The sequence below is a fragment of the Hydra viridissima genome, unplaced genomic scaffold (genome assembly GCF_058129835.1).
Source record: "Hydra viridissima isolate aposymbiotic clone 2 unplaced genomic scaffold, HvirCarnegie_v1 scaffold_11, whole genome shotgun sequence".
In the NCBI taxonomy this organism is placed as follows: Eukaryota; Metazoa; Cnidaria; class Hydrozoa; order Anthoathecata; family Hydridae; genus Hydra; species Hydra viridissima.
In genome coordinates, this window is record NW_028324310.1 from 2,103,904 (window position 1) to 2,116,717 (window position 12,814).

The 12,814-nt window shown below is 29.2% G+C and overlaps 1 protein-coding gene and 2 pseudogenes across 2 annotated transcripts; 2 read left to right on the forward strand and 1 right to left on the reverse strand.

Moving 5' to 3' along the window:
- Nucleotides 1-1,781: 1,781 nt before the first annotated feature.
- LOC145191438 (peroxisomal biogenesis factor 19-like) lies at nucleotides 1,782-10,084 on the reverse strand. 2 transcript variants are annotated; one of them, XM_090066241.1, is made up of 7 exons: nucleotides 9,885-10,084; nucleotides 8,772-8,993; nucleotides 8,538-8,617; nucleotides 8,186-8,365; nucleotides 6,075-6,251; nucleotides 5,926-5,970; nucleotides 1,782-2,055 (listed from the first exon to the last, which is right to left on the reverse strand). In XM_090066241.1, exons 1-7 carry the CDS (start codon nucleotides 9,961-9,963, stop codon nucleotides 2,002-2,004), a joined length of 837 nt encoding a protein of 278 aa, XP_089922367.1. In that variant the 5' UTR covers nucleotides 9,964-10,084; the 3' UTR covers nucleotides 1,782-2,001. The 2 variants fall into 2 exon arrangements, with proteins under 2 accessions (XP_089922367.1, XP_089922368.1); XM_090066242.1 differs by having other exon boundaries at nucleotides 9,847-10,050.
- LOC149881662 (uncharacterized) lies at nucleotides 3,083-4,647 on the forward strand (annotated as a pseudogene).
- LOC149881663 (uncharacterized) lies at nucleotides 4,753-5,720 on the forward strand (annotated as a pseudogene).
- Nucleotides 10,085-12,814: the final 2,730 nt, after the last annotated feature.

Consider the following 12,814-nt stretch of genomic DNA (forward strand, 5'->3'; position numbering starts at 1 on the left):
ATAACTTTGAGGATCTTTGACGCTGATTTTGAATATGATTTAAAGTTTGATTTTTTTTTTTCAATATCTGTTTTTATGAAGAAAAAAAAAAAAGATATAATACTGAATATTATGGTATTTAATTGCTCATTTTATATTTGTAATTTGTGTTGGCTGCACTTTTAAATATCGCGTACTATTTTTTTTTTATTTAATTGTCAAAATTAGAAATGCCTTTATTTCTAATACTTCCAATGTACCTTACTTTTAAAAATTTAACTTGTTATAATAACCAGCAACTGAAAATAATTAGTAAAGAGTTAACTGTTTCTTATATGTCGAACCGTGAGGAAAGTATAAATTTTGTTAAAAGCAAAGCTCCGATCTTTAAAATGGGAGATATAACAAAATAGTTTTTATCGTTTTTATTTCGTAGAGATAATTGTAAAAAATTAGAGTAAACTGGAGTAAGAGTAAACGGTTCAGCTTTAAACTCTATTTAAACTAAATTTAAACAAAATTTTAAGGAAAAAATGCTTTTTATTTTTTAACTTTTATGGAAAACAAAAAACGTATACTTTTCATATAAAATTTGGGAGAGTTTATACTTAAACGTTAATGACATTTAAAATTAAAAAAGTAAAATGAAAAACAATCTTATAAGTAATTAAATTATAGAAAAAAGAAATTATATTAAATATATATTAAGTTTAAGTTGTTTAATGGTCTAAACTCTTCACCGATCTTTTTCTTTTTTTTTTGGACTTAGCGTCACAAAAATCCAAGACTTGAGACGAGAAGCTTTGCACTGGTACTACATGTTGTTTTGAGTTGGCAATGCTTCTTCCCTAATTGTGTCACTTTTTTCACCTCTTGATGTCTTTGTCTTATCTTCTTTCAAACTGTGGCAGGAATCTTAAGGTTTGCAATTACACTCTTTAAAATAATTTTTACACCTTTAGATAAAGCAAAAACTTCTCTTCAATACGGTGCCACACATTTTTAAAGATTTTTTTTTTAGCATTTGGTAAATGTAGAAAATTAAAAAAAAAAAAAAGCTAAATTTTTCACTTTTTTTGTTTTGTTTCTTCTTGCCACAAGTTTACTCTATCAATTTAACAAAAAACATTTTCATAAATCATACGATTATCTTTGCGTCAAGCTTTCGCAAGCATAAAGGAAACAATTTCTACAAGCTTCTTTTTTTGAAGAAATGAGACGTGATAGAACACATTCAGTGTCAAAAATACTATAACAATTAGATATTACTTTTCACTCAAAATTTTTACCGCACTGCTATTGGCCGTTGAGTAATGCATGGTTTTTGTCTTGCGCGAATGATAACTTAAAGCGGGTTTTTGACTCAGTTACATCTAATGATGTATATTAACTGGATGTCTAACTTCACAAAAATTCCGTAAAAAAAAGTGAAACAAGTTTTTAAAGTTTATAATGCCGATAGCCGTTTTATTTAAACTGACAATAGTTCATTGTTATTTTGCTTTGATCTACCATTGCGTCATTTCAGACTGGCAAAACAAACCTGGTTGGCAAAAAATTTGCTTTACTGCGGAAGCGCGAGTTAGATATCTAGTCAATATATATCACTGGTTACATCTACTATCCCAAAAGTCCAATTATAAAGTTTAAAAGGTTGCCTTGACTACGCATTGAGTTGAAATACAAAGGCACAAAAAATATCTGACATTAAATCTGACGTTAAATTTCTGTTTGTTACTTTTCTGCATATTTTAGAAACTTTTTATGTGTATTTACCATAAGCTCTTAGAAATCAACTAAAATTACTTTTTGATTTTTTAAAAAAAAATAGAAACTCAATAACAAAATACTTTTTAACAAAAAATTATTTAAAACCAAAAATTAAATTGTTTGTAGTTGGTGTCAACTTCGATGCTCATTTAAGTCTTTCACATTTGTGTCATTTGTATGTACGTATACCCATTCAATTTCATATCATCATAGTTCATTGATACCCCATCATGTAAATAAATAAAGAAAAAATTACATTATTGAGCAGCCAGGAGATTCTTTGGATGATGATGTAGTGTCATCACTCTGAAAAAAAAGAAAAAATTTATATTATGATAGTAGAACATCGTGGAATATAGCATATGGAACAAACATAATGTAGGTGTGTGCGTATCCGTCCAATTACGGCACTGATTTTGTAATAAAAATCTGCGACCATTTTATCATTGCGTGCTTGACGTATGTGTTTGTAAGAATGCATTGTCGTATTATTTTTTAGAATTTCATATCAACATATTTATTTTTTAAAAAGTAGAATAGCTAAACTTCATTTTTGTGTTGTTTTTTTTTTTGCAGTTACCACTGCTATTATTGAATTTACTGTTCTGAAAAACTTCGTTGTAGTTCAGATATAAAATTGATATCGAAGGTATGTTGGGTCTTTTTTTAAATGTATTGGGCCCAGTTTAAAAACTAATTTTTTATATGCATGCAAAAATTCATTGAAAAATATTATGTAGCAGACTCCTAATTTTTTTGTAGCAGAATAGATACCTTAGTTTAATATTTTTCGCAATATTATGGAGGATGGGAGGGGGGGCCCTGCCCTCACAACGATTTTCTAATAAAATGAAATTGACCATCATTATAGCCAATTTCTTTAAAAACAAGAACGAATGTCATCATAATAGCTTAATAACTTGAAAAAAAGTATCCATATGATGCACCTCTGATTTCCTCATAATAATCCCTTTGCACTTGATTACTATATTATAATTATTATATCTATCATAATAAAATATATTCTACTTTTATTGTTTAATATTATTAAATAATACTATATTATTTTAATAATAATATGCTATCATTTAATAGTTTAATTTTATATTTTAATTTATTATGATAATTTTATGATGATTATAAGTGAATGAGGTATCCGATGGTGTGCATTATATGATGCATCATATGATCATTTTTTTAAGAAAAAAAGTTTAGCACACATATAATATTTATGTTATGATAAAATTACTCATAATTATTATCAAATAATAATTATGTGCACTTTTGTCATCTTATCAAGTAATTCATGTGTTTTAGTCTAAAACAGAAATTAGTAATTTCTGTTTTTGAAAAAAAAAAAAAAAAAAATTAAAGTAAACATTCTCTTGAAAAAAAATGATTATATTTAACATTTTAAGGTGTCATGGGACCCAAAAAGGTATCATGGGACCCAAAAAGAGCATGTGTATGTTTCATGGTGCAGCAAAAAAATATCTAGTATTAAACCTTCACATTGCCTTCAGAATTAGATATAGACTCTAGAAATGGACATACTGTTTATATTCATTAGCAATTATGAATCACAAAAAGCAACTATTGAATAAGTCAATAAACTTTATGGCTTCAAGATTTATAGAAGTCATATTAAACTTCTTGTTTTGGAATCAAAAAACGGGGCATGCAATTTTTTAAAAGATTCTAAAAATTTTGTTGACTTTTGCAATGAGCTTTTCTGTTGTCAAATGACAGTATTGCCAGCAACACAGTCATTACAGTCAATCCCAAATTCAAGTAACACTATTTCATCTTTGTCAATTAACTCATTTCCTAAACTTATAACTGTTTTATCTTTATCTGATTCAAGACCATCATTAAGGTTAAGAGCTGACCAGTTGTCTCCTGGAACAAAAATCCTAAAATGACGGTTAAGTTATTTTGGCAGTGAAATTCCTACCAAAATGCAAATGCATAGAGAGGATGTAAAAGTATTAAAGGAAAAGGCTAAGGTAAGGGCAAGATTTAAACATCTTAATGAGACTATCGCTTGCAAAGACGGGACAATTAGAAGTTTGAGGAATAAATTAAAACTCCAACATTTAAACTCACAGTTAAAAAAGCTTCAAGTTGCAAATTTTCATTCAAGAGAACAGCTAGAATTTGCTCAAACAAAGCTGTCTAATGAAGAAACCATCTTACGCCAACAAATTGCTGAAAAGAATGCGGAGTTTTATGCCCTTCAGAATGATATCCAATATTAGGGCAGTAATCTATGACATGCTGGCATGCCAAGCTCCTACTCACTATGTGCCACAACTTCTTCATAAAATTGGAGAACACACTGGATATATATTTAGTGACATTTTACATTGCACAACTGTGGAGCAGATGATGAATGAGCTAGGTGTTATTTCAGAATTCCAGACTGCTGAGATAGCATTCTCAACAAAAAATTTGACACTTGGTTTTGATGCTACAACCCAGGAGGGGGTTCATGTAAATGTGCACTTAACAACTAAATCTTTATGTATGGTTGTAGCCATTGATCAACTTGGTTATGACTATATGAGTCATATTACAAAGTCTGTGGATAATCTTGCTAAGATGTTTAGTGACTTTTATCAGAAACAATAAACTGATGTGCGAAGCACTATTATTGGCAACATAGCTAACACAATGAGTGACAGAGTGGCAGTGAACCATGCAACAATAACAAAGTTAAACACTTTTTGACAGAAATTATTAAATGAACTGAACTGTCACCTTCACCCCTTAGACAGAATCACCACCGAATTAACTGAAAAACTATTCTGAACATAAAAAATTTGTTGAGTAACATACTTGTTTAAAATTTACAGAAAAGGTCTTTGCATGGTACACTTGCTGATGAATTTTTTTTTTATAAGGTGATCCAAAAGGCCTTTTTAACTTCTTGGAAAACCATGGTCTGCCCAGAGGATTAATACCACGCAATAGAGGAAATAGACTGAACATCCTTTTTCATACATGTGGAGTTTTGATCCATCACTTCCACAAACTTTTAAGTTTTCTGTTTTCTGGAGTAGTTTTGTATGGAGGACTGAGAAATTGTTCCAAGACTTCACATCTGAAACAGGTTAGATTTTATGGTGTAATAATGACCTTATCATATACTTTATGACATATTATATTTAATTTAAGGTATCCATGAGATGTGTGCCCTAGCATTAATTGGAAAGCTACTGACTTATCCTTGATGAAAAAGTTCTATGTTGCATCAGGTCACGGACTTGACTACTTGTCTGGCATTTAAGTTGTCATAGATATTCGCAATGCACTTGTTGAAAGCAGCGCAATGGCACTTTCCCTTATTCACAGAAAAACAGACTTTTTTTGGTGGTAATCTCAATGATCCAATTTTTAATTCAGTTATTGACTTTTGTCCAAGGACTGAGGAAATGAGAGGCACATTAGCCAGCCGCCTAAATGCTATCATATTAGTGTTATTGACTGCCAGTATGAGCAACAGTTCAATATGACCTCAACTGATCAATTGAAGTCCCAGACACTATCAGCATGACCTCATAACTTTGACTCTGAAGAACTTGTAGGTATGTTTAGCGCTGCAAAACAGAAAGCTTGAAATGCCACACTTGGTTTCTTGTCATCAAAAAATTACACATGCAAAAATAGGACAACTGATTTCCTTTTTAAAAAACCGACTGATGTATGAAATAAATTGATAGCTTGGTCTATCTCCTCAGCCCGAAAAAAGCGGTTAAAGAATGAAGATGGAATTGATTAAACACATGGCTAAAATGATTCAAATTAAGGAGGACAAAGAAAGAAGAAAAGTAGAAAAAGTATTAAAATCTTGCATGCCTCAGCAGATAAAGCAAACAAGGTCTTTAATGTGTGGCTCAATTACAGATAGTGCGATGCGAGCACATGGCTCTATGTGTAGTATGTTTCTGTGTTCATTACTAATGATATAATTTGGCTAAAGCCAAAAATTAATTTTTATACCTTTTTTTTAAAAAAATTAACAATAACTTTATGAATTTTCATTCCCCCTGTTTTGGAAACACTATAAACACTATAAGTAAATTATAGAAAATATATTTATTAATGTACTCATATACTAAAATAGTGAAAGTAGTACATTGACAATAACATTACACCAATAAATATGTTACATACCATTTGGGACATCATCTCAGCAGGAGGATGCCCATATTGTTGCATCTATGAGAAAAATTCAAATATAAAAGACAACAAATTATTGAATTATGAACAAGATTTAAAAAAATTTTGAACGAGTCAAAGCTAAAAGTAGCACAAACACTAACTTGCTGCATAAGGTCAACAATTTTTTCCATTCTCACTTTCTTAACCGATACACTGTCAGAAGATGTTTCTTCTTCAAAGAGAATGCACAATTGTTTTACAACTGCTTCTTGTTTAACATAATTCTCATAATCAACTGCAGATATTTTTGATCTATTAGCATCCAGCCAAGCAGGATACTTTGTGAATAGTTAAATATAATATCAAAAATGATATAAAAAAAAAAAAAATTGTAAAATTAACAAAAAGAGATGAAGACTAGTTAAATAGCATGAAGCTTAAGAAAATTATTTTAAAAATAAGAATACACACATATATATATGTATATATATGTATATATATGTATATATATGTAACGGGAGAACACACACACGCACATATATGTATATATATGTAACGGGAGGTAAAAAAGTTGAATTAATTTTTCTTATGTAAATTGATATGAAGATGTTTAGTTTTACATAATTTAAAATCAACTATGTGTCTAGAATATAACTAATAAAATATTTTTTTAAAAATGAGGTTAAACATCTCCAGGTGATAAAATTTCCAGGTGATAAAATCTTCAAGAAAACGTTAAAAATTTCATTGCAAAAAAATCTAAAAAAGGTAATGAATCAGAAATAGTCAATCACTTTTTCAAGGAAGGATATGCATATTCAACTTTGTTTGAAGGTGTTAGATAAGTTGCACACTGATCAACCAATTAAAGACAAGAAAAAAACAAGACAACTATCCTCATGGACACCGGCTCAACAAGCTCAACTTGAGCGATTAGTCAACAATAGATATGGATTAAGTCAACGAAATTTGGGCCAGAAGCTAGGAAAGAGCCATCAAGATATTTCATACCAATTGTCAAAAATGGAAATTTCTTACTATAAACAATCAAAAACTCCAAAATACAGATGATCAACCTTTGAGAACCTAAAAATTGAGTCAAAAATTGGTAAACCATCTTTATGGAAAATAAGAAGATATAGTAATCAACAATGAAAAATATTTTTTATCTAACATTATGAAAGTACCCAGAAATGCAGGATTTTACACTGATAACATTAGTATTTGTCCATAAAATGTGAAATAAGCAGGAAAATTAAAATTCCCTTCAAACATTCTTGTATGGGTAGCAATTTCAATTGCAGGTATATCAACTCCACTTACTCTTAAAACCAAGTCATGCACCATCAAATCTAAGTTATATATTGAGGAACGCTTAATGAAAAGACTTCTGAAAAGATTTCTTTATAACCATTATCCCAAACTTTAGTACATATTTTGTCCCAACTTAGCAAGTGCCCATTACTCAAATGCAACTGTTGCATGGATGGACGAAAATTTGAACTATGCTGCCAAGGAGATCAATCTGCTAAATGCTCTAGTAGTAAGGCCAATTGAAAATTTTTGGGGTTCTTTAGCACAAAAAGTTTACAAGAATGGCTGGGAAGCAAAAACATCCAATCAGTTGGTCAAAAGAATAAAAAAAAAAAAGAAATTAACTTAAAGTATATACAGTCTGTAATGAAGGGAATCAAGGTAAAATGAATACAGCAGATCATGGTGTTTTTCATTACATAAAAAAGTGAAAACTTATAAATGAATATTTTACAAAATGCAAAAAACCATTGTTTTTTTTTCTTTTCTTAGTTTTTGAGATACTTAATTCTAAATTTTATCTCTTAAAATTTTTGCCACCTAATATATATATATATATATATATATATATATATATATATATATATATATATATATATATATATATATATATATATATATTTATAATTCAAAATTTCAACTATTATGGTACTTAAAGTTTCATGCCTTGTAGCAGTTATCAGCCATGGAATAATTTAATTCATGGCTGATGATTGCCACAAGCCATGAAACTTTAAGTACCATACACAATTGAAATGTCTTTATTTTACTTGTGTGTGTGTGTGTGTGTGTGTGTGTGTGTGTGTGTGTGTGTGTGTGTGTGTGTGTGTGTGTGTGTGTGTGTGTGTGTGTGTGTGTACATATTATAAAAAAAAGAATTAAATATTAACATAAACAATATTTAAATATATAAATATATATAAATCTATATATTATAATATCAAAAATATAAACTTACTTTATCTTTAAGTTCTATAAGAGATGGATAAAGAAGATCTTTAGATAAAAGATTTTGCATCATCCCTTGCATCATGTTCATAAAACCTTCTGCACTCTCATCTGAGATTTGATCAGTATTTCCCATTTCAGTTTTGACTTGTCTAAAAATTTCCTCAAAGCCATCTTCACCAGTTGCTGTCTTATAAAAATACAGACAGAAATTTTTTTTAAAGACAAAAGTATAAATTGAGCATTTCCAAGACCTTAGTATCAAATTTAATGAAAGTATACTTTTATATTAAAAATCTTTTAGGGTTTTAAAACACAGACTTTTAAAAACTGCTTCTTTTAAATGCTCTTTTTAAACTTACTCCAAGCTCATGAAAACTTTTGGTTAGTTCCTCCATAGTTTTTGCTATATTTTCTTCAAAGCTGCCATTCAACGAGCCTTCTAAAAAAAAAAGTTATTGAAATTTAAGCATAAATGCTTTTAATATTGCAATACACCTTTTTTTATAAAAAATGTTTACCAAAGCTATAAGTATAATATTTTATAAGTATAATATTTTATAAGTATAATATTTTTTAAAAAAACATTTAAAAACCATTTTGCTCTTGGAGCTTCCTAAATTCTTCAAAAAGTGTAGGATCTCCCTTCGCTATCTCCTCAAACACACCTTGAAAATTGTCTACCATGTTAAGCATACTATCATCATTCTGTAGCAAGTTCAACAAAGAATCTTTATCTGAATTTTCACATGAATCTGGTAAAACAGATTTTGGAGATTGATATGTTGGCAAAGGTTTATTGAAGTCTTTTAAAGCATCTAAAAATATTACAAAATATCTAAAAATAACTTCTACTTTATCAGCAAAAATTGTCCTTACCTAGTGTTTGATTTTGGTAAGTTTTCATTTGACAAGTATTAGTTAAAAGTCATATAAATAGTATCATTTTAAAGACAATTGTATAATAGTAATTTGTTTATTTGATCTACTCAATTACAAATCATGCTTAAAAATAAGGAAATTAATGAGAATTTCTGCATAATGGATACTTAAAAGGAAGAAGAGACTGTGATGGTATTTCCAAATGTTGATAAGCAACCTAATGTGAATACAGCAACCTCAAAACTAGTGTGTAAGACTAGGAAGAGCCCAAGAAATTTCAGCACAGTAATTCTCAAGAATATGAGCAGCAATGACAGAACACAGATCAAGAGAACTTTCAATCCTTAAGACAAGCACAAAAAAAGCTTTTGAAAAAACATAACTCGGCGTAGAAAAAGATGTTTGGTCATCTATCTTGTAGTCTGACAAGTCCCTTTTAGCAAATAAACTTTAAAATAGCACAAACTAAAAAATTAGCACTTTTCTGTTGTTTTTGTTTTTTTTTTTGTTGTTTTTTTTAACAATTTCTTTCTCTTTTTTTTTTTTTTAAAAATTTTAACAGAATAACCATCAAAATGTAAAAAACATAAATACTATTTTTGTTTAATAACTTTAGATACATTGTACTCGAGATGTATTGTATATAGAGTTATTTAAAAAAACGATATTTATGTTTTTCTTAATGTAGATGTATGTGTGTAAAGTTTCTACATCAATTGAATACTTAATGAAAGTAACTCTGCCAAGAATATATTATGGGTTAAAATGGCATTAAAATACCTACAATACCTTAAAAAAATTGACTTTAAAACATATCAAAGCTCTACCATCTAACAAGGCATCAATATCATCTTCTTCATCAACATCATCAGGTTTGGTTATTTGTTTTTGATTGGAATTTGCCATATGATTTATTCTTCAAAGCGTGCAATTTTGCTTAAAAATTTTACGTTCGATGTTGCTTTCAAGTTTTACATTCGATAAATTAATGCTGTAGTACCGCATCGCGGTACGTACTTTATAATTTGCCGTCGCAAATTTGCCTTGGTTCCGAAATTAAGATTTCTCTATTTGGCTCATTAAGACGCTTAATACTTTTTTCATAAAGAAAATACCCAAAACATCTACTTATAATCAATTACTTTTGTATATATCTACTATAATACAATATTCAATTTAAGGAGGGAAAACGAAAAAAACAATAAAAATATCTTTCAGTTTTACTCAACTCAAACATATGACGTATTCGATCGAAGAAAAGTGAGAGACCCCGAAGCACCAGATGGACACACGTGTATAAATGCATGAAAAATAAATCAGTGACGTCATTAAAGCTTGAAACTGTTTTTGTAACAGTGAACAGAAATTCAATTGTACACTAAGAAAATGATACCAGTTCAACTAGAAAGGTACGCCACAGCTCTGTAGCTAAAGATTTTTTACCAACAACTCGAAACCAGAGACAAACCCTAATCAAAGAAGAACTGGTAAAACTGGTAAAACCTGTTTTAGAGAGGTCGAAACAACAACAATAAAAGAACTTGAAGATAAAAGCTGTTGTCTATGCTAGAACAACATCTAATCAAAGAAACATGCGGATACAGAAAAAGAACGGTTGAGAAAACCAGTTGGGAAGATGTTATGGGAGAATTTGATTGGAGGGTTCTTTAAAAGAATTTTAGGTAGATTTTACACAGAGAGTTTTGGGAAAGAGAGAAAAATGATTTTAAAAGAAGGTGTAACAAAAAAATAGAAAAGGGATATTTTTAAAGAGAAAGAGAAGATTTTTAAGTTATAGCACGTATATATTACTTATTTGTTATAAATGGCAATTCGTGTGCCTATGTCATATACATTGTTCGTTATGTCACAATATTACAATCACTGACACAAACTAAACTTATTTATAGGATTTTTTTTATTTATTGAACAATTTTCATTAATCAAAACATGAATTATAATTTTTTGAGATTAAATTGAATCGACAAAGTTGAAAGTTGAAAGTCGACCAAAGTTGTACTTCAGCTGAAGCTAGAATGGTAAGGAAATGGTTTGAACTGTTGCTAATTGCACTATTGCTGAAGTTTGTAGAACTAGATAAGAACGATAGATTGACACGACAGTTAATGAGATTTATGAGTTTATTGGCCTGTTTCTACTAGCTAGAGAGTTTCATTCTAAAAACCAGACCATAAAAGAGCTTCGAAATATTATAGACGGCATCCCTTTTTTTCTTCCTCAATTCAACAAGATCGATTTATTAATTTGTGACGATGTATTCAATTCAATAAGAGAGAAACTAGAACTGAAAGGGGTTTTGAAGACAAATTTGCACTTCTTCGAAATATAATGGAAGTGTTTAGTACTAAATGTAGAAGTAACCGTAATCTAAGTTCATATCTTACGATTGATGAGCAGCTAATTATATTTAGGGGGGTGTTTTCCTTTTAAGATGTTTATAGCGAGTAAGTCAGGAAAATACAGAACAAAATTATGGGGATAATACAGAACAAAATTATGGGGATAATTTGATTCTGTATAAACCTGCAATTATTCATTGGTTGAGTAAATTGCTAGGCTCACTACAACTCGTAAATTCAAGTATTTTTGGTTTTCAAAATGTTTCTATTACTATTTCTAAGTAATCGATGGTCATTTACAATGTTTTGTAATATTTTGGAAATTTTAGCAACGCTTTAATTTTGTTCTTGTCATTTTATCCAAATTATAAAAATAGGGCTTTATATAAAAATGGAGAATTTTTAAAAGAATTATTAAAAAGTCTTTTTCCAAAAATAGCTGCAAATAACTATCTTCTGCAAATAGTTTGAAATAATAATCTTTTACAAATAGTTGCAAAAAGGACATCAAATTAAAAGATGTTATATGTGACAAAAAAATTTTCCTGCGATGTGTTTCATTCAGTTTACAAGGAATGATAGGAAGATTGTGTGCAACAACTGTTTTATTTAAAAGAAAAATGTTTTAATGCTTCTTTTTTTTGGTTCTTTTAAAAATATCTTTTTTTAAAAAATTACAGAAAAACGATTGTTGATGTTAAATAAAATTAACTTTAACAAAAATACAAAGATGTTTGCATGAAGTTAGTTTTTGAGTTAGGGTAATTTAATACCCCAGCCATCCTCAACCATCCAGGTACCTATTTTAATTGTTACAGTAGCCAGAATATTTATACTTTTGAGTATTTTAATTGTAAAATATTTAAATATAACATTTTTTTTTTTGCCATAAAAACAAAAGCCCCCCCTCCCCCCCCCACAAAATCAAGGTTGCGCGACAAATAGTAGAGAACGCCATCGATGTTATCTAACACTTTCAAAAAATATTGCTGTTTTTTTGTTTTTAAGTTTATTTAAAAAAAAAAAAATTTTGAGGAGTCTTATTCCTTGAGTTTGAGGGCTCACCTTTCATGAAAGTGTTTTAACATTTTGAAGGAAGATATGTTGCACTCTTTCAAAATTAAATAGAGAGCCCTTCATAAGAAAATCTGCGAAAAGGAATTTGTTTTTTTTGTTATCAGCTCTTCCCATTTTAGGCAGAGATCGTAAAAGAACTTCTGAGTTACCTTGTAATTTAACGAAAGATAACTTTAATTCCAGATTAATTGATAATTGGTATAAGCCACCGGCGTAAATCTATTGGAAATAGTGAGAAGGGATCAACTGAGTAGGAGAAAGAGAGGGTGTGTCTCCTCCAACTGTTATTTATTTTTTACTTCGAAAAGTTTATCAAACTT